Here is a 22,962-nt window from a genome sequence, read left to right as displayed (position 1 = left end):
AATTTGTTAATGAATATTTTAAGGTGCAATAACAAACCTTCATTAATTTTCCTCATTCTGCGATCTCCTTCAATTTATAAAACTGATAAATAAGAAACTATTATAATTTGTATCCTTACCCCTTTTTCAGTTAGATACGTCAACGTCATTCGATAGAAATCACAATAGTTCACTGCATCAAGGAACTCAGCGTACGATCTTTGATCACCTTGACTGCGTTAATCGCATTAAACGTCAATAGATTGTATGATTAATAAATTTTCTGATTCGATAGTCTCTTTTTGTTCATAATCCTTCTGCAATAGTATTAATAGAACATTGTTATTCACAAACGACTTGTAATCGAATTGTCATATATAATAATAATAACGTCTCTCTTATACCATTTTACATCTTATCACAAATTGGTCCCTCTAATGCACTTTATTCCAAAAACTTACGCTTATAGCGGAGAAAGGGATATAAAGATTAGATGACGAATCAGAAGAGCGTCAGGAAAGGGAAAACACGGAACTGCTGCAAGGAATACACGAGTTAAACAACTTCAGACGCCTTCAGCATCCTCCTCGTTTGGCGTATCTGCTGTGCGCACGACAATTTTCACACGGAATGCATCGAGCAGCGTCTTCTTCCGGTAAATTCTTCTTTTCCGAGAGGACGATTGTCCAGGGCGGTGAAATTCGGTGATTCCCTGAAAGGAGCACGAGAAATTCAATTTGTTCGCATATCACGTCGCTCTTGTCGACGATTTATCGCCCGTTCTGAATGGATTCCTGAGTGGACGAGTGACCGACTTGCGACGCGTGCCGCTACTGGCCTGGAATTAACGTCACGCGACGTGTCCGGTGCAACGTTTCACATTTTGCTCCTTTTTGGCGTTGCGATGAGAAAAATTTCGTAGAATTGTTTATAAATAATACATATGCTCGTACAAAAACGAATAATATTGTTAAATAATTGTATCATTAAAGTGATTAGGTAGTGAGAAGTAATACGTGAGGTTCGACTGAGACGGTATATCGAGATAGTATAATTCAGACTTCTTACGAAAATTCTATCAACTTTTTGTACTATGCTTGTCTCTTCTATGAAAATTGCTTTCCGTATCATTTTCACAGGCTAATAAATTTATACCTATAGCTTGTTTCGAAACAAAACATTTAGTTTCGAAGAATTTTAATATGGAAGTCTGCTGGAATTATTCGTCGGTCGTGTTACGGATATTTTCGGTGTGCACAAAATTAAAAATCTACTTCCTCGTCAATTAAATGATCGAAAAATTCTACGTAACAACCCCTAGCTATGAAAATAGAACAGCACACCGTTTCCTCATCCTACCACAAAAATCTCCACTTCATTTTCGTCGAAAGCACATCCTTTACACTTCTACCTCGACAAAGCAGTCCTTACAGCATTAATCTATCATGACCCCTCAACGTTGCACGATGGACAAAGATCGATCAGCGTCCAATCTCGACGCTGCTTTGCATGCCAGGGAACCGGTGGTTCGAAAAGAACTACAGAGAACAGGGAATTTTAATAGGGAAGTAGTCAGAGAGCAGAGGTAAGCGGTAATGCGAATTGTACGGACGGAGCTTTGGTAGTCCATCGAACAGCAAGGTTGTAAGCGCAGGCTTAGAGTGGATGCGGAATCAGCCTAATCACCCGGAAGTGTCGCCACTGTTCACCGCTAATCCGATCGCAGATGTTTCTCTCTCCATTCAACCCTCTGTCCTTCTGTTCGCTCTTTCTCTTACGTTCTGTCCCTTGCTGTCTGTTAACCGTTCCCTCGTGTTCACTCGATTTCACTTTCTCTCTCGCTCTCTCCATCACTTCCTTTCTCTCTCCATCTGCCGCTCTCTATCTCAATTCTGTCCCTTTCCTTTCCTCTATCCACCATCGTTCTGACCACAGTGTTTGTTTGCGGCTGCGTTAGCGAATCCTAATCGCGGTTGGTCCGTTTTCGCCCTAAATCTGTCATTGCGTGAGACCGGACCGCTTGAATCGAATAAAACACGCTACCATGTACGAGCTGTTTAATCTTCTCGCTCGGTTGTGCTTCTCCCTCGCGAGAAAATCGTGATTTTCGACGTGCATGCTCGATGTCCATCCCGATTGGTATTTGCTGCTCGTTGAATCTTTCATTTCGATCGATCGACTCTGGATGATGGAGGGTAAAAAGACTCGAGAGGACGGCATTTTCGAGTATGGATATCCGTGCTCGTTAGAAGTTGGCGAACACAACGGCGGATCGTTCGCACGGAAACTGTTTGTTCGAGAGAAATACGTTGCACGCGGAAACGATTGTATAAACAAATCCGACAATGGCCGCGTTTATCGTCGTACGAAACGAAAATCGCTTATGAAGTCTCATTAACGGTACACCCGCCGTCTGCTTTTTCACCTTCTACAAAATAATCGCGTAAAAATGTTCGAGGAAAGAACAATGGACGAAATAATCATATTCCCGTGTGTCGCGCGAAAAAATTATTCCGTCGCAAGCGGTAAACATCGCAGAAAAGGACGCGTCAAACGTCTGCTCGCGCACGATGGAGTTTCGAATGCTCGGAACGCACCAATGAACGAAGAACGCGCGACCTAGAGTTGAGGAAGAATAACGTACTGGGGTAAAGTAAATGAGAGAAAAGGAAAAAAGTGAGAGAGGCAGGAAAGAGAACAGAAGCAAAGAGAAAGGGAGCAAAGAAAAAACGAAGCTGCAAGGAAAAAGAAGGAAAGGAAATGCGAGGAAAATCCAACGGTACGTGTTCATACGCGGAAAGAAGGAAAAGGATTGCTCTTTCGCACTAGAGGAGGAGTAGCAGGAAAATATTTTTGAAGCGAAGAACGCGCGCGTTAGTAGGAGAGCCACTCTAATTAGCTTGGTATACGGGGTGGCTTTTTGTTTAATTAACACGCCCGTAGTAAACTACCCTTGTACCGCGTACCGAGACCTTCCTATCCTCTTCCACTCTTCCCCCGTTCCCTTCTCCCCGTTGCTCTCTGTGTGCCGGCAGTTTATGCTTCTTATTTTCTCCACCATCCCTCTTTACTTTCCAGTTCCTAGACCCCTTCGTTGCCTTCCCTTCGCTCCACGATACATTCGATAGGTATTTGTTTGTTTAAAAATCTACGCTCAAGGGTATCGGGTTTAAAAAGTGATGCGTGAATAAAAAAAGTTGCGATGGAAAAGAGGCGCGACTTTTTTTACATCGCACTGCCAACATCGCTTTGGCTCACCATCTTTTTCTCCTTTTTTTTCCTCCTTTCAACGCTGCCTTTCTTTTCTACGTTTCCTCTCCCCTTCGTTTCTTTTTGTCCTTTTTAATTTCCTCTCTTCCCCCACCCCTCTTTCCACTTTTTTCCTTCGTAGCACTCGTACCAACGTTGGTCCTCTCTGACTCTCTCTTTCGTTCGTTCGTTCGTCGGTTATTCTTTTCAACGGAACCAGACGAGATCGCGTGTACCGTTGGCTTTAGCTCGCGGCATCGAGTAACCTTATATCCCTGGTGATATATCCATCGTGCAATTCTCTGTCTGTACGTTCAGCCCGAGAATGAATAAAATAAACCATACCTGGTAGCTGTCGAGTTGTTTGTCCACGACGCGACACGAGAATCCTTTCCACCAGACATTTCATCCCTTGGATACGCGGTAATTGCGTGCTTCTCGATTTAAAGGCAAATATTCGTTCACTTCCTTGTACAAGGACAATTAACACGATAACGAAATTACGAAAGATGATTACGGGACGATCGAAACTTGTCTTACAATTAATAAGTTCTATCGGATAGCATCTATTATCGAGCAATTTATTATCCGAGACACGTGCTGCCCTTACATCCCGGAAATCAAATTAAATGTTCGTTATCGAGGTCGAGCTCTAGAAATGCGGTTCGACCTGAAAGGAACTGCGTATAGCCGCCAGCCACCGTACTTAGAATACGACCACGTTCATCTATGAAGTTTAGACGTCTGTTCATGCTGGCGAAGAGATGATCGAGTAATTCTCTTTGAGTCCGACTACTAGATTTGACTTTCTTTCGTTGTAAGGGGCGAGTAAGGGGCGAGTAGTCGGGAAGAAATAGCATTGCGCATTTCGCGTAAAAACTAGGCCGAATACGCAAGACAAGCCGGCACGGCGTTTCGTGCCTGTTCGAGCAACGAGGCACATGATTCGGTTCTGTCTAGTCTGTACGTAGGTGGACGTTAGGTGCAGGTGGTGCAACGTATTTATAGCCGCTTCGTGACTCCTCTTCCTCTTCGCCAACAATACGCCGCTCCTCCTGCTTCTCCTGCAACTTCTGTCTGTTCTTCCCTTCCCTAACTGTTCAACCCAGTAGCTTTACCAGCCCTGCCTCACGGTGTCGTTTACTTCTCGCGAAAGTCCAGCCAGTTTAAAGCTCTCTGGTTCCTCGTGCAACGAATTCCGTCACGCTTACAAGGGGGAAACAGATCTCGAATTTTCCACGAGAAGTTGGTATCGGGAATTTCTTAACTTTGTAACTTGTCTCCTTTTATTATCCGGAGAAATAAGAAAGAGTAGCAATGGGCTGTAGATCGTATCTTATAATTGATCTCCATCTTTTCAGCTTATGACTGCTATTGACTGACGAGTTAAATAAATTGTACCTTCGTCTTGTGATTGCTACATTTAGGCACGAGTGTTTTAGAAGTCAAACCGATTAACTCTATTTTATATGAAATTCTCAATGTCAGTAGTTAGCTACACAAGTAACATTTATCATCTTTTATCAATACTACATCTGGAAGCTTTACTTTCGACAATTCCGCGATATCCTTAAAAACTACAACCTCTAGAGAAGATCGAAAATCCTCTAATCACCGACAATTATAATAAATCCAACTGACTTGTCCAATGTCTCCGTTGTGTATCAGATATCAAACAAGCCGCTTAAAGCAACGATACATCCTGCTTAGCGCGCCTCAAGTAATCCGTCAAAGAGGAGAAGATGGCAGGTTTCCCTTGGCATGTGGCTCGCAAAGAACTTTGACAAGATTCAAGAGCGGCAAATGAACCGATCTAGCATTCAACGAGTAATTCCCGTGTCATGAATGGAATGTAACGCGGTTCTGTTAATGAGCACCATGTATTTTGAGCTCGATGCGTATTTAACTTAGAGAAGAAGTCTGGCGCGCGTTGAATCGCGTAAAAGCATGACGAAATCGCGGGAAGGGTTTTCGGTCAACACTTTTACGTCAGGTCGGTTCGTCGGTATCAGATAACGACGCAGCTACTTTGAGCCAGGGACTCTGAAACCACCTAGCGTCGTTAAACCGTTAAACTCTTGTCCAAACTCGGCGAAACTCGTTTGCTCGCCAGCCACCGTTATCTCCTCCGCGGGATCTTCCTTCTTTCCGTCTAGCCCGCCTTTTGTCCCTTTTGTACATCCCTGTGAGTTGCTTGCATCCACTCTATCTCTCTCCCTCTTTCTCTTCTCCTGCGTTGCCGAACACTCGGCATTCTTTCACTTTGTTTCGATCTTCGTCGTCCCGTTCCAAAGAATTTCCCGCTTCTTCTATGCTGCTGATCTTGGAACTCGTTCACCATCACACTCCGAGCATAGTCTGTAAGCACTAGATAGCTTGGGATCGCTCCCGCAGATACGATCCAAGGATATGACTCGACCTGGTGAAAGGAATTACAGGCCGGTTGACTGATTTTTTACTTACGGGTAACGAGCAAAGTAAGTTTCAAGTGTGTTCGATCCTTAGCGCACAGAGGATTTTCTCGATCGGTAATTTATAAGAGTGGTTGCCAAAAATGGACCGTTGATTTAGGTTGAAACATTTACCTTATGTTTGGAAAGCGATTGGTGCTTTGCTTCAACTTGAAAGTATGAAGTATTGACCGTAACATTTAGCGAATTTTTATCCGATGTAGAGTTCGATTGATCAGTCGAAGGATTTGAGAGACAGCTCCTTTACTTCAGCGATACGAATGCTGTTTAATTCGACGAATGAGATGTCGGGTGATTTCAGCAGATTTTCGTTCATTGTAGAATTTCGTCAAATTTTTATGTAAGAGAAACTGAACAATTTTACAGATACCGTTAAGCAACATTTGCTTGAAAAATCATGCTCGAAGTAGATACAAGAATACGCTTATGGAACAGGAGAGAGGAGGTATTTGTAAACCGAGCTCCTCGAGGGCGAACTATAATGCAGCCGTTCACACGCAAGGGCACACGTACTCGAGGATGGAAAGGGCTAAAGCACACTTGACTCTAAGCTGGCAGTGACGACGATTTATCTTAGACGTATCCCCTATAGAGTGTCACGATCCCTTTTAAGTAGCGCATAGGTTGAGCCATTAAAAGGCAATGATCGATGATTCGCCGCGGTGCTGTTCCATGTACGCTATCCATTATACCAGCTGGCAGTATATCTATCCGGCGGCTGGTACTCTAAAATTCATTCACCGCGTATAAGCACCGAAATGGCCGCGACAACCGCTTCAAATCACCGCGTGGCCCGGCCTGTTTTCGGGATTATGCTCACCGTAAATTTGAAATTCCGAATTACGCCGTTGTTACGTCCGCGCAACGCCAAGCTCGTGAATTTTCAACCAAGGAAACGTTTCCCGTCTTTACAAACTCTGACGGGTTTTAATATCAAACGACGTCGCGCACCAAATTACGGCTTGGTTGGAACAGAACCGACCATAGTTATCGTCCAATTTAACGATACTTATGGTACACTAAATTGAAAGAAAAAAGCAAGAGAAGAAAAGTAAATCGGAGTAGTAAAGTTGTGCTTATGAATAAAGTCCATAATGGTGTATACACGTGTGTTCATCGTTTCTTTTTCATATAGTATACACGAGCGGGTTATTAAAGGGTAACAATCGACGATTCGCCGCGACGTCATTGGTCTCACGGGCTACTTCGCGCTGTGTTCGTAATCAACGCAGGATCACGAAATACATCCACAACGTATTACTAGCAGTCTTTCCGTTCCCTCCTTTGAAAAAGCTCCCCTTTTTTCTCTTGCAACATTTACCATAAAACAAATGTTCATGGAAAGAACAAAAAAGTGGAACTAAAAAGTTAACCACAGCCTATGTCTCTAATAAAGATTCATTTTGCATGGTGCACGCGAAATAGGTAACACGCCATTAAATATTCAACCACCGACTTCTATGCTTCCTATCGACCACAAACTCCCTTTCAAGGTAGACTTTAAAAACTTACACGATCGAGTTTCGATAATAGTTGTACGAATTTGCGGCCACGGTAACACGCGTCCATTTCCTTTAAGGATCGGCACGACTATCGATTCCTTTGTCGTTACGACGTAATGATGGAGGTAATGACGGTGATATCCGGATAGCTCATGGTCGAGTCTGTGAGCAATACGACCTCTCGTAGTACAGGTCCGTAGAGGGGATGGAGGGTAACGATGGGACGGGACCTATCGAGGATGTAGAGGCGGGCAAGCTACGAGCCTCATAATCAAGCCACGTCACAATGGTATTCCTCTAATACATTCGGGGATCCCGTGTATTGGAGGGTCGTGCCACTGAATGGACTATCTGCGTGTCGTATACCGCAATATAGGACACGTAATATCAATGTTGAGCCCCTCAGCTGATTATTGCGCCAGCCAGCGCAAAGAGCGAGCCGGATTATACCCTTTAACGACGCGCGTTTGTACACGTCATCGTTCACCGCGATCCTGCGGTTGTCGAAATTGCTGTGTACGTAACATTAACCCCGCGTGCAACACTCTGTAATTTATGTTTCATCGTTTCTCCGATTCTAAGTGGATAAAAAAATTGGAGTAAAAAAATGCGAAAGAGTGGAAGACGCGTTTAAGTAGATAGAGATGTTCATTGGTCAGACCATGCTATTCTTGAATTTCGGTAGACGAAACATAAGTTTGAGTAACTTCAATGGAATCAATTAAACCACTGTTTCGACAACACAGCGCCTATTCTGTTTCATTCGTAGGTTAGAATATTCCTATATTCACGAAGGTAATAGAAAATATACTATTTGAGCGGCTATAAGGGCGTAAGTGGTCCTGAGTGGTGTGTCTCAATCTCACGGAAGCTCTCGTCGTGGAAGAATCGGGGCAAACGAGGTCGGGGAGAGAAAGGAAGATGAAAACATAAAGGGAGAGCGAGTGCGCGAAAATAGAAGAGACTGGCAGAAACAAAGAATAGAAAAATAACGAAAGAGAGAAAAAGAAGTAAAGAGGAGCGACGCGAGAAACGGAGAAGCGAGAGCCAACTGGAAAAGCAACAGGTGCCGACGTCTAGATAGCGAGCAACCCCTACCGCCTTTCACCCCTTCGCTTACCGTTTATACCGTGCCCCACTCTGTCTCTCGCCGGCAACCTTCCACTGTTCCTCTGCTCGTGTCTACCCTCGAACAGATTCCGGCGAGATAGCAAAAATGTTTAATGGGGTGAACTCGCCGGAAAATGCCGGGCGACCCGCGTCTCCTTGTAACGACGAAGGCCTGAAAATGTCGTTTCCCTCGATCAGTTTCGTATTAACAACTCGAGAACTGCTTATCGAAGGCTTTTCCCTGTTTAGCGTAGCCCCTCCCCTCTTTCTGTCCGTTCGAATACTACGTCGGTCGAGTTACTTGAATTTCTGCCATCGCTCGGTTCGTCGTGTCTTGCACACAAGGAGTGGAAAAGAGAGAAGGAGAGAGAGAGAGAGAGGAAACACCGAGGTAATTCCGTTGTTTCTTGTCATGGGCTAGCTCTGTCTTGTTCGGTGGACGCAAACAAATAACGAGAAAACTCGTGACCAGGAACGGCTTGGTTCCCTTGATCCCTAAACAGGAAATGAGAATGGAAACGCTGGCAGTCGTAAGGGAAATTATTCCGTACGCACGTTGCCGGCGTCTCGATGCGGAAAATTGACTTCTTTAAGACGTTCAGCCCACTGTTTTAACGAGATTTCTTATCGGTAATGATATTCCCTTGAGCCACCTCCAGGGCTTCACCCAACCTTCTCGTCGAAATAATACAGCGGATTGTTTTCTTCGACTTTCCGCTGTCCCAAGTTAATGCTTCTTCCGCGAAAGATTATTTTATCGAGGAAATTCGTATTTTATGAGATGATCACGGTGTTTCCAGGAAGAATTAATCGTCAGAGATTTAAGCACCTTGCAAAGGGGAATTTTAAATGCGTCCTGTAGGAGATCTTAATAGAGTTCTTTGCAAGAATCCTTCATTCAAAAATCCGGGTCCTTTTTCTCCTGTCCACAAACTTTTTACCCTTTACCTTCTATCCTAATTTCAGGGATTTTACGATATACTAATCAATATTAATTGGAGGATAGCACGAAAACCAAGAACCTTCTCGAGACTATTGTCACGTGAGCGCTCCGAAACGAATCTCCAAAGTCGAGATCCCTCGTCTCGGGTGCTTCTTGTGCGAATTAATGGAACGCGTTAATAAGGATCTGCGTATTTCAACCGAGAATCTAGCGGTAATTAAATTTACATCAAAATGGAAGAGGAAAGTAGACGGTGCAAGGAAGACAAAAAATAGAGAAAAAGAGTCGCGCTCGTGGAAGCGTGGCCACGTGTTCTTTTTCATTAACGTAGCAAACGGATGGTTAGAAACCAAGACCTTAATGCGAACAGTTGAAAAGCAATTATGCTTCCGGAGTTCTGGCCGTTCGTTCGGCATGAGATCAGATGCTTCTTCGTTCACTGACACGAATATCGCACACGCCACTGAGGAAAATATACGCTCCGCGTGCCGCAACCGTAATAAATTTTAACTAAAACAACCGGTCGGTGATTTCGAAATTTACGTTCGACCTCGATGACCGAAACTTAATGACTTCGATGCGCCCCTACACAGGGTACACCTGATCCGCGTGTGTCAAAGGACTGCGTAAATTTTGGCGTATACTTCATCATTGCCCACACATGACTCTCTGTATTTGTGATTATTTATATCGTACGCGAGTACGTAATAGTAAATTTTTGATCAAATTGACACTTGTTTTTTTTTTTTTTTTTAATTAATACTCGTTTGTGATGGCTCGTTTTCGCGATTCGAGATATTTAGATATCATATCCTTACCGCGAGACGAAAGTTCAAGGAAAAATCTCACGAGTACAGATGAAGGCTGCCGCACGTTCTACAGCGACGAGTTTACGTTTTAAACATCAGCCACGATACGAAGCGGCGGCATTCCGTATTAATACGATTTCGCGTGCCAGCCTCTGGGCCAAGCTTTACGACTCCGTGAGCGCGATTAAACGCTCTTTTCTGGCGCAGCCTCGTCTCGGCCGTAAATACTCCGGTTGTAATTCAACAGGTACAACTGTTGGCCCGATTAATCTTTAAACTCGCGCACCTAGAGAACCGGCGTGCTTCCACTGCTCGTAACCGTTCTATTTCCATTTCCATCTGTTTCTATCGGTATTACGAAATTCTCCAGGAACAACCCCCTTTTCTATTCCAATATCTCGACGGAAACGTTCTTTTTTAGAGATGCTTGTGAGACATAAGCAACTAAATATATTGATAACACAATACATACGTAACATCGTTTGGTAACGTAATATGTACTATTACGATAAATAATGGTATAAATATTTAATTCGGTTTATGCAAAGAATCTCGACATCGGGATCAAAAGGGGAAAGGTTTCGGTAGACATCGTAGGCTGCGCCAATGTGGGTGCCCTCACTTCCTATGCTAATATCGAGACTCGGCCGCTTTCATAAAGGCGTCGCTCGACCTGTTCGCGAAATAAGATGGTGAGTTTACGAAGAAGCCGAGTCGAGAGCGAAAGAGTGGGCCACAAAAGTGGAAAAGGGATGAAGAGAGACGGGGCACTGAGCAGAGTATAGAGGGTGGTTCCGTTATGCTCGCGGCATCTGCCACCACCGTATCCGAAATACGATACTTTGTTTGCCCAACCTGACAGTCTTGTATACGATGCACGCCTGTGCACGGCCGTGGCCTGGCTGCGTACAACTAAGAAGAACACGAAATCCGACGAATGCACCGAATAAATCAAAATACAACGAGCATATCGAGATTCCGATATTTTCCGCGGCCGTGGATCCATTCGCGGCAAGTCTCTCGTGCACAGGATCCGGGATTTGAATCACCGAGGAATCCCTTTGAAACGACTTTTGCCAGAGCGATCAATATACGTGGTAAGTGTCATTATCGTGTATTATATTTGTAAGCACATACTTGATATTTATACAATATTATGGGAAAATTGTAGACAAGAATTGATTTATAAAATAACGATGATTGCACGATCGTCGTACCACAATCCTTCTTCTGTTCGACTAAAATTCGATAAAATTATTACACTTCATTATTTTTCGTGCCTATTTATCCTTCATTATTTACTCTTTACTCGATACGGTCATTGCTAGAAAACATTTAAACATTGGATAGCCAATACACCCTTCGCTTATAACTTCACCTCAAGCACTTCTATAAACATTATTCCAAACATTCCTCATCGCTTGACAAAACTTTTATCACTCCCATGATGCACGGATATAGACTGTTCCTTGTGATAATTTCGATGAATATTTGACGAATATTACACGTCTTTGTAGTACTTACAGTAACGTAATCAACCCAAAAGAGCAAGAAGATCAAATTGGAGGACAAAAATGGAACATACTAGTAGGTAGTAAAAAGTTAAAAATCTCCTCAATTATCGTTTATGCAGAGACTGTCAAAATGCGAGATCCTGCTGTCTGTACAATAGTACATATTTCGATTTAACATACTCCACAGCGTGTTCGTCAGCGATACCACCTAATAGGGCCATACCTTAGACCCAGTCTGTACTCGGTAGTAAGATAGGCAATCTACTTGAGCCGATCGATAGTCGAACTATAATACCGTGGGAACAGGAATTCCACAATGGAAGCCACCACGATCTAACTGTCGTATAAGGAAATATTAACGCTACGAAGAAGAAACTTCACATTCGGCATATCTAATACTCCGACACAAACCATAGAACAAAAACACTCGAATCTTCCACGTTCTCTGTCTCGAAATTGCTATATTTTCCGAGTCAGATCGTTCTAACCAATCGAGTTACCTCTTTCTTTCCAGCGTATTCTCCTTCGAACCAATATTCTGAGAGAATTGACGCGGAGAAACAGCATATTTCCCTTACTTTGGCGTCTTTATCTCGTTTCCGCTTGAAATAATACGTTCGATCCGCGTTTTAAACATTTCGGATGCGTTCTCTTCGCCGGTCTCGTCTTAAACGTTATCGCACGGTCCTTCTGAAACCAGCTAGAAAAGAGGCACGCCGGCTGAAACAGAGACGAATTCCAGAGTTTCTAAGTAAAGAGACGGCAATCGACACGGAATGAGCGAGAAAAAAGCGAGGGTGGGCAAATTGAAACGCACCGATCGATACTGGCTCGAACGTATCGGTCCGCGGAATGTGGCGCGCGTGTATCGGTGTATTTACGACAGAGGTAGAAAAAAGAACAAAAAACGAAGTATGAAGGAACGATATAAATTCGCCGCTGGCTCCTGCAGGCGTTCGCCATCCCCAGGCAATTCCTTCTCCACCTTCGGTCGCGATAATCAAATTTAATTCCAGAACATCGCCAGGTCGGATCGTAACCAACGTTACATTCGCCTATAATGAACGAGCGAAAAAGAAAAGAGAAATACCGTCTGTTGGATTCCGATGTATGGAGGAACGTATTCTATTGCGCCAAGAAAAATCTGAGACGAGTCTCGAGGTGGTGCGATGCCACTCTCTCGGTCTCGAGATTCGTTCAACTAACCACGAAGTAGGCAGATCACGTTTTGATGGATATCGACACCGACAGCGTATTCTAATTAGCCTGACAAGGGATCTGAAGCTGACGGGGCGGAGAACTCGATATTCGTATTGATCTTTCCCATATATTCTTTTTCGAGTGGAATTGCGAATTTCCGCTCGCGTTCGTTCCGATACGAGCTCTTAAATATTGTTACATTTATTGGAATAAACAGGACTCGATTTTGATCAACAATTGATTAAATGTAATAATACAATTCGAGACGCGAGTACAAGCGTGTATAATGAGCATAAATTACTCTGGTATTGGCTATGCCTGTATAATTATAAACAACCGGTCAAAAGTTTTCGCTCTAGTTGTTTCAATAATTCCACGGCGTACAACGTACAGCGTTATGGGTGCAATAAAAGCAGAGAGAACATGGACAAAATTTATCATCATATTCCTCGCTTTAAATCGACCATTTTTATATTTTCGATAAATTTAGGGAAAAAATTGCAACTCCAGCAAATGTCTCTCGATCTGTTTTCCGACTAAACTTCATTCTCATTTCTGCCATTGCGACAGTTTACTGCAATAATGTCTAACCTCATTCATGAGGGTTCATACTTATTCAAGAAGTTTTATAAGGGTTCATAAAAGTTCATACGGGTTCATGAAAGTTCCATAAACGTTTATAAAGATTCGTAAGTGTTCATAAAGGTTGATAGTTCAGAATCCAACGTCCTCGGCGTAAAGCTCGAAGCGGAGAAGTCATCCAAAAGAACAACCGGGAATTTAATCGGGACGCTAACACGATCATCCCCCGGCACTAATATCAATTGGTCGTCGTGGTTCGACGACCAGGTCACAGTCTGGAGGACAAGCTCGGTTTATAGAAAACCTCGTCACGTTATTCGATACCTTTGGGCATTTCTTCTGGCCAGAGTGGAAAACAAGGGGGATGATAAAGTCTCGCTCGAGCGAGACGGTGTGTGCCTACCTATTAGATGAAAAGAAGGCAGGATAGCGAGCGAGAGGAAAAAGGGCGAGTCAAAAGAGGTGGGGAACGTGCCGTGCCGAAGAGCATCTGCAATCTTGTATGCAAATCGAGAAGAATGGAGTGAGACTCCGGTACGAGGTAAAAGAACGTAGAGAGAGAGAGAGAGAGAGAGAGAGAGAAAGAGGGTAGATGAGGCAAAGGCAAGGCTTGGAGAAGATAGAGAAGGTGCTTCGGGAAAAATTTGTTCTTTTAAGATTTCTGTATGCAAATACTCGCGAAACCCTCTGTTTTCCCGCCAGCCATCCTTGAATTTCCATTTTGCAGTCGTATTCGTATACTTGATATACTGGAACCGTACGTACACGTGTTACTTGCGTGTATCTGTGCGCGTGAGCCGGTGATGTCTGGTTTTATTAATGATCCACAAGTGTCGGCGGAAACGTTATCGAGAGAATAGAGAGGGTTGAAAGGAAATAAGAGACTCGAGGCAAGAGCGAGGTGATACGAGAACCTGCTAGTAACAGTAATTACCATTAGTCCATTAGGATCTATAATTTGCTTAATCGGGCTCCCGCGTATATTGCACTGTTTACTTCGAACCGTACACGCGACATACGTATCTTACAGACGGTCTTACATCGACGTCGACATCGACGTTCTCGTCGATGTTCATCAAGTCACATTCCTCCTGTATTTTCGACGATCCAGCTGCTTTCGGATCAAAGCAGGCTAATTTTCATCTAGGTAACCGAATATCGGCATGCTTGGGGATTTGCGGCGTAAGCTTCGCGTGAATACAGTGACTAATGAAATAAGTGAGAAAATATCAGTAAATATTGATGCAAAGGTCGAGTATCAAAATGAAATAAAATGAAATTAATTCTGTTCGTGTACCGTTCGTGATACTGAATTAATCAACACCGATCTTGTTTGTATGTCTTCCCGATGATTATTTAACATAGCTCTTATTAGGTTGAGACAATCGGGAAATAAAATTAACAGCAGAAGGCAAGTAAAAAATGACAGATACATAATTAGTACTTTAACGACGAAGTAATGAATGTAATCTTCAATTTTCATATCAATACAATCCGAATAAAATCAATCACAACAAATTGATAGAATGTTGATATTCAATCTCAGATATATTAGTTTAAATGAATACTCCCGGATTAATTAATAAACTAATGTCACACTTATTTAATAAAATTAGAACGGAAGGACAAGATGCATGTAAATAATAAATAATCAATCCCAGGCACATTAGTTTTAGCGATGATCGGATATTTTTAGATCATAAATTTTCCGAACACGCTCGAACATCTTTCTCGTGATACTTTTATGAAACGGTAAAACGATATCAAACAACCTTGAATCAGAATCCAGAGAGTCACGGCGTATTTTCCATCTCCGCGGCACTTATCCCGCGTCGTTTGATCGCGGATTTTCCAATGACTACCGCGAAAAAACCGTTTAGCGGTAAACGAGTATTTACCGGTGCAGCGTCACGCTTTAGGAAAATGTCAGGAAAAACGGTGTCGCCGGGGAATTACCCGATGCCAGAGCCGATTTGTATCGACTGGAACGAAGGCTCGCGATCCCGTGAATTACGAGCGCCGTGTCAAGAAAGAGAAATCGACACACGGACCAGAGTGAGAACCGGAAGAGGACAGAAACAGTAACAGAAAGTGAGAGAGTGAGAGAGAAAAAAAGAGAGGCGAGGAACGAAACGTACGGCGGATAATGTGATTCCGCTTCTACAGCAGTGAATAGAATCGCGTGAAAAAGTTCGTCCCTGTTCTGGCTAACTTTCGTTTCGTTCCTCTCCTCCTCCCCTTACTCTCCACTCTAGTTCAATTTTCCAGAGAAAGGGTCAAACCGCGACAACGAGATGTATTCGTCGTTTCGGAGCTGCTTGTTCCCCTCGAATGTACTTTGCGCTACTTGCGGATATTAACGACGAGTGCGATAACTATTTTGTACGCTGTTAGATTTTGGGACAAAGCAGAATTCGTTCGAGAATTAAGTCGGGGATAGATACTATTTCAATACTGCTTTTAATAGAATATATTGGAGATACCGGCGCGATATTTCTGTTTGTCTCCAGTTATTTTAGAGTTTTTACGAGGAGAAATAGGTCGTCCATCAAGTAGGTCGAAAGCAAATCCGAAAGGGAGATGCTCGGCTGATAGAATGGTTGTTCCAAGAATATAGACACAAATTCTGCTCTGAAAATCCAACGCTCTGTTCTTTGTATTCTTCCAAGCTGCTTTCGGTCTGACGAAGTGGGTCATCTATTAACCAGATATATAGTACCTAGCCTGTCAAAGTAGAATATTTTGTTTCTATTTTATGATCACATTCGACCAACTTTTGATTCGAATGTCTATCAAGTTCTAGTTCTAAATGATTGTTCCGATCCCAACCTATTTCTTCTAGGGGAAATCACGCTCGTTAATCAATCTTCATCCCTTAATTCGTGGTGCATGTCGTTGACACACGCGGACCGACCGAGTGGCGAGCAAATTCGCGGGCGAACGCCCGTCTAATGCCTTTCGGATTACGTGGGCGTTAACGCGGCCAGCTCGCGTAATTTACACTTCTTTCACGCCCCGGCGTTCTCATGCATCACGTGGGAGCGTTCGTATCGCGACAGCCTCGCGAGGAAATCGCGCTAAAGAAGGACCGTTCCATTAAAGGCATTTATTTCCAGTGTCTGCACTTAAGGGAGAGCAAGACCGGTATTAGAGGTGATTCTAACTTGACCCAGATTTCCCCCTCGTTGGTCGTGGGTAATTTCAAAATGAAAGAAACTCTACGTCGATCGATTCCGTCTGTGCTTTCACGCCAGTGAAACGAGAAGACGTATAGAAATAAGAAAGTGAGAGAACGAATGAGGAATAGGTGAGAAGAAGGAAAAGGAGGGAAAAAGAACGAAAAGAATAGAAGCATAAAAAGTAGTGGTGGAGGGAAATTGATTTAGCAATTAAATGGTAAATCGCGATGATAGTGTTAGCCTCTCGTTACTAGCATCCGCCAACCTTTGCGGCAATATCTCAAAAACTTCTGACCGCGAAAAACTTCGCGGAAGAAATAAGATCAAGGAAAATTGCCGCGGGTAGAAGCGAGCCCTAAGTAAGAAATCCTCGTTAGTGCCTGCTTTGCCTACAACCGACGTGCAACTCGTAGAACGACCGGAAGAGTTTCTTCGATCGTCGTAAAATTTCAGCACGCGCAAAGTATCAACTAAGGTATTCGGGGAGTGGGATACAGAGGACCAAGTAGGTACGTGGCGAAAGAAGAGGGAACAATACCAGGAAGAGTTTCTACTACGACGGAACACGGCGAAGGAAGAGAGTTTAATTACGAGTAAAAATCGAGTTTGCTCGATCGGCGTCGAGATTGTCGCCTTGCGAAACGAAGTCTCGCGATTATTAGATTTCCAGTGGCGGGGGTTGGCTGGTCGTCTCCCCCTTAGAAGGGGAGGTCGGTGGAACGGACAGCGAGGCATGGGAAGTTTCGCTAAACAGTCTAGCCCGTACGATCCGAGAACAGGGTGGTTCGGTGGCGGAGCAAGTGGAAGTGAGAGAATGAGAGGGAGGAGGTGGTGAAACTATTTCTCTTGCTTCTCCGGTACGCCGGTTGTGATTTGAATACATCCAGTTAGCGGCGCGTGACTCGAATGCCAGCAACCCAACGGAAATGGTTAAAGGAGCCACTCGTTACTTCGTTTCGTCGATATTATGTCTCGTTCGAGGTCTGTCGCGTCTTGTGCGCGATTAGTTCAGCCGCTATACTCGCCTCTCTTTCGTACCTAGGGTCTGGCCTACGAGCAACTATAGGACGTGGATAATTCCGCGGCAATGAGTTTCCGCCTCGTCGGACGCGTGGCGATTGATGGATCCAATTTGAAAGTTGTTCCGTGCTCAACGCTGTATTTAAATAAGCCAACGGGGCCTCGAGATTACGTGCAACTACGGTGAACACACGGCTTTCAGCCAACCGAGACACGAGCGATAATCTCCTCGACCCAACATAATTTGATATTTAAATGAGGTTAAAATAGTTCGTAACAGCAATTTGTCTTAGCCAGTTTTCCACTGAGAACAGCTTCACCTTTCCAGCCCTTTCCCAGTCCCTTCTCACGCTCAGACGACTCTGTTTTTCTATCTCGCTTATTCGTTCAGAACGATGCATTAAAGCGTGCTCTCGAACCACCGTTAAATCAATGCGCGTCTGACCAGCGCTCGACTGATACTACTTGAAATATTCCCCCGCTCCGTGCATACTGGCGTTTAACGTTTCCTGTGGCTCGTAAACGATTCATGATTGATTTTGCATTGTTTGAGGAAAATACTTGAGTGTAGTACACGAGTATAGCACAAGTGCACCGTAATCTAATTCTGGAATATCGTTTTCCAACGAGAGCAAAAGAATTCTAAAATGATGATATGTGAAAAATAATACGACCTCTACTTAAATGCTAAATCATCGAAAAAAAGGCATTACACGGTATCACAGTCGTGATTATAATCTGTTGGTCGAACGCTAGGACTTCCCTCAACCCGCACGAATCTCGTTCCGTTCCCGGAAGGGAATCATTTTATCGTCATAACATCTCGGCGAACAAGATTCCACGAAACTCGACAATCGTCTAGATTAACGAGAACCTTTGCCAGTAAGACTCCGAGGTCTGAGAAGGATAAAGAGAGAGGGCGATGAACGCGATGATCAAGTAACAGGTTGCTATAATAGTCTCGAAACAATTATCCTTACCGTTTGCGTAATAATAATCCACTGTTACCTGGTACGTTCCACGACCGCAATCACCTAATTGCGACGAGGCTAAGCGCAAGGAACGCGTTCGAAAGATGTGCTTGACGATCCCCGCGAAAACCCGGAAGTAAACGAAATTCAACGCTTGACTTTCCAGAATTAGCTAGCGATTCCGCTGCGACGGTTCCTTCCTCGTCAATTCGCTCCGCAACTAATCAAAACTTCCATCCGCTTTCGCGCAACGTCATCCGTGCAACGTACATTTCCGATCTGTGGATATGAAGGAACAGTGACATAGTACGGGGATAAGGACGAAAATAGAAGATGTCGATTCTAAGAGACAGTTTAGAAAGTTGTTCATTTCATTATAAATTATTTTATTTATAACTCGTGGCGGTATAATATTTAATTCAGATTACCTTGTTTCGGAAGGTTACTTTTATTTTTAGAATCCATGTCACGGATACCGGTGTGATCTCATACTCTTTTTTGTTCATAGGTCAGGGAATAATTTTGATATTTCCAATTTTGTCGCTGGTGGATTAAATTTGTAACTGGATTGATACAGATAGATTGAAATTCCAGCTACGGGCAAATTCTGTTATATACCTTCCGAGTCAGGTGTTAATTTCTGAATTTTATAGGACCTTGACAAAGTAAGCTGTGTTGGAATGGGAATCAAGCAGAAGTCCAATATTTTTAATCCAACGTTTCACAAATATTACAAATCTGAGTATGAAATCTGAATATCGCCAAGACCAATTCTCCTAAGTTCCTACGTCCTTCGCTGTAAATGAAAATAGTTATTACAGTTTATAGAGCGTTTCATGAAATGTCAACGTGAGAAATAATCACGCGATGACCTTTTCGATGGCCACCTGAAAATTCTATAATACATCACGAACGATCTTCGACTCGGTAACATTTCCTGCCTAAGCGTGCCAAAGCTGATGCCTGGCACGGCCATAAACGAAGCTGTCGCGATCTCTCGTTCGCATCATTAGTTAATAACGTCGACTACCTGCAAACGTTCGATCAGTAGTTAATACGCTTCGCGTTGAACTTCGTTATCGCACCGGGCGACCAAAGAGAGAAAGGGAGAAGATGGGAGGAAGAGAGGGGAACGTAGCGGAAGGGAGATAATTGTAATTTCACCGTACTTTGTTAAAATAATACACGCAGCGGAAATGACAATAATTTGACGCGTATCAAATTAATAAGTAATGTCGAGTTAACTGAATGAAATATTAATTGCATGCGATTGGAAACTATTACGGAGATATATCCACGGTGATTGCGACAACGATGCCCGACAGTTCTGCGAGATACACCGTGAATTACAGGGATTCGTGCGCGTTTTTCACGTCCGGTAACGAGCGTGCGCAGTAAATCCGTGGGGTTGGTCGAAAGGTCCACGGAAAAGAGGGGGCGGGGTTCGAGGGTGGATAAAATATTTGTGCGGATGCTTCGAAAATCTCTCTGTATGCAATAACAACGCCGACAATTGAATTATTAAGCGGCGATACGTGCTATCGATAACGCATTAAAAGAACGACGACAAGCGACAACGAGAGAGAATCAGTGTAACCATGGTGCCGTGTTTGACTGTGGATCCGGCAGAATTTTGTTCAACGATCAGCCGATCCGTTAACGTTCATCCGCGTTTTCAATTAAGCTCCGATGGGTAAAAGGTATCGCAACGACCTCCTGCCTTTTTCTTCTGTTTTTACGAATTTCTTTCTGACCGTTCATGAACGAGAGCAACGTGATAAATAATTCCGCCGCGATAGTTCTCTCGTTGAGTCGCGAACGTTCGGTCGCGACGTTCGAGGAATTCGTTCACACGACTTTGCGCCGCAAAAGCGGGGAAAAGATTGAGTTAGCCCGGCTTCTCTTTGGCCCCGTGGAATTCCGATTGAAAGTCACTTTCGTACGACCGAGTTGGTAGAGATGTCGAGTCGGCTGAAAGAAAGCTTGCTGTTCTCTGTTCCGCGATTAATATTTTTACGAGAAACAGAAAAAGAGGAAATTCTGTGGATGGTAGGTACGGTGGATACTCGCCGGCGATTACTTTCGATATCCGACGAATACGAATGGAATAAAACAACAGACTCCTTCTTCCGCGACTTTGGCATGGCGACGATGGGACACGAAGAAGGGTCGGGGAAGAACTAGAACGCCGGAAAAAGGAAAGAAGCCGCGAAAGTAGCGGGCCAGTAGTCGAGTTCGAGAACAAAGTCGATATTAAAATCAATCCAACTGTCGGGCAACGAGTTCGACTGAGTTTGTAAACTTAAAAGTTCCATCGCCGCCCCCGTTGCCCCCTGTTACCGTCCGCATATTGAACTTTAGTCAAGTTCACTCTGCCATTTGCGTTACCCCGTCCTGACGACGCGGAGGACTAAGAAAGCTCGACCGAAGGAAAACGAGGAAAAAGCCCAACCGGAAAACGGGGACGAGCAGGATGGTCGAAGGGTGAAACGAACACGAGCAAAAGATCGAAAAAAGACGGAGAAACAACGAGAAGTCGATTGGTAGAAGGACGCCGGCGCGGCGAGATGAACCAGGGCAGAAGGGGATGAAAGAATGGAAGAATGAAAGAAATAGTCGAAACTTGAGGCACTGATCTTCCGCAGTATCTGCTAAGTAGCACTCCCGAGGACGACATTGAAAGACTCGTATTTTATGCGCGGCGTTCGTATATTTTTCTCCAAGCAGGTATAGAAGAAGAAGGAGGAGGGAGAATGAGAAACAGAGGTAAAGAAGCCGGGAATTTGTACGCGACTCGTCTGCATTATGCATCGATATGCATCTCGTCCTTATTCTCCGACTTCAATTATATAATCTACAGCTTCGACGAGGGAGGGAGAAGGCGGAATAGAATCGAATCAGACGAAAGGAAAAACAAATAGAAAAAATGGAAAAGAAGAGGATGGGAAAAGAAAACAGGGGAAGAGGGGGGGGGAGAAGTTTTATGGCGCGTACGCTTGTAAAAAGTCGCTGAATTCCTCGTAAAGTTTTCGATTAAACGGTCCAGCGTCGTTGTCGACGTCTTAACAATTTTTCTTTCCCTGCCCCCTTCTCTTGATTTTCCCTCTTACCTTCCACACTTTTTTTTCTCTTTCTTACTTGATGCTTTACCTCGTCCGAAACCGGCAGAACGGGGCTGCATTATAAGCTTCAAGGTAACGGGCAACTACGTTAATTAAAAATAAAGTACCACCGTGACCGGGTTCTTGGTCGTTCGATCGACGGAAGCGGCTGAGGGATTGGGCCATGCAACGTCTCACGGGGTATCGAGAGAAAGAAAGAAAGGAAGAGAGAAGGGAGTCGAAAAAGTAAAAGGGTGGGCTGAGAGGGTGGCTCCGTCATTAAGGTTATACAAATCGCCCGATTACGCTTGGCTGTTTAACGAGCGCCGAGTTTCGCGAATATTCACGGCTCGAAACGGAAGCTCAAGACTAGCCGGCAGTAAGGCGGGTAAATTAAACATTTCGCTCGTGCGTTTTAAGCGCGACTCGGAATTTCCCTCCTCCGCTCCGCACCTCCTATTTGATGAAAAGCTTTCCGCTTCTTATTCCGTCAGTGCTCGTAAGCCCGCGCGACCGTATACTCGAGTGTCGTCGGCCCACGACCTCGCAATTATCACACGACCGCTGACGACGACCGCTCGAAACCGTCGTACAAAGCGGCCACTCGAACCAACCATGTTAAACTTCATTTTCGTCCAATGAGGAAGGAGTCTGAATGTATAAAAACTTTCTTTTTCGTTGCTTCTCGACTCGCGTTTAATTATTTGGATTTTTCACTTCGTTATTTGATAATGTTTAGTATAAAAATTGTACGGATTCTTGCAAGTATACATAATATATAAGATTCTAATGTTAAACGGTTAAATTTGTTTATTAGAAATTCAATTGATCAGAAATTCACGAAGAACATCAACGAGAAATGACTTCGATCGTTAAATATTACTCGGTAGAATTATTTATTTATTTCACTCTGAATTGCTGTTTCCTTTAACAGAAACGAAGTGAATAACTGAAGATCCGAATCACCAGTTTCCACTGGAAACTGTTCATAAAATACAGAGTAGCGGAATAACACAGTTTGCTCTAGTATTACTGAATGAAAAGGCGACGAACCGAGGCATCATTCGCGAAATAATTCCGCATTATTATTTCCACTGTCTCGACGAATCATTGAGAAACGATATCGCACCATTGGCCAGCGAGGTGGAAACCTAGAGAGAAGAACAGAGGACCGACTTCATTGCGAAAACACCGAAAGGTGGGTCGTAAAAGTGGCAGTAAGACCGGTACAAACAAACGCGCCTGTGTTTCTCCAGTAGGCGATGGAGCTTTAGAATCCGTAATTAAACGGCAGCGGCTCGAGTTGCCTGTAGCTGAATGTAGAGGAGACTT

The 22,962-nt window shown here is 43.9% G+C and overlaps 1 protein-coding gene across 5 annotated transcripts in view; it reads right to left on the bottom strand.

The window, feature by feature from the left end:
- The window catches only part of LOC122573552 (zeta-sarcoglycan), a 218,391-nt gene that overhangs the window by 82,156 nt on the left and 113,273 nt on the right, over positions 1 to 22,962 (bottom strand). The window contains exon 1 of one of the 5 annotated variants that reach the window (XM_043740113.1): positions 8,322 to 8,340. The exons of 3 other annotated variants lie outside the window; for them this stretch is intronic. Coding sequence is in view for 1 of the 2 variants with exons in the window: in XM_043740104.1 (XP_043596039.1) it covers positions 120 to 149 (30 nt within the window). In the remaining variant the exon portion in view is untranslated. Of the gene's footprint in view, positions 1 to 119; positions 165 to 8,321; positions 8,341 to 22,962 lie in introns of those variants that run through there. One more of the 5 variants, XM_043740104.1, reaches the window with a different exon arrangement.

Source organism: Bombus pyrosoma, linkage group LG2 (assembly GCF_014825855.1).
Source record: "Bombus pyrosoma isolate SC7728 linkage group LG2, ASM1482585v1, whole genome shotgun sequence".
Lineage (NCBI taxonomy): Eukaryota > Metazoa > Arthropoda > Insecta > Hymenoptera > Apidae > Bombus > Bombus pyrosoma.
This window is presented reverse-complemented; position numbering and strand designations above follow the sequence as displayed.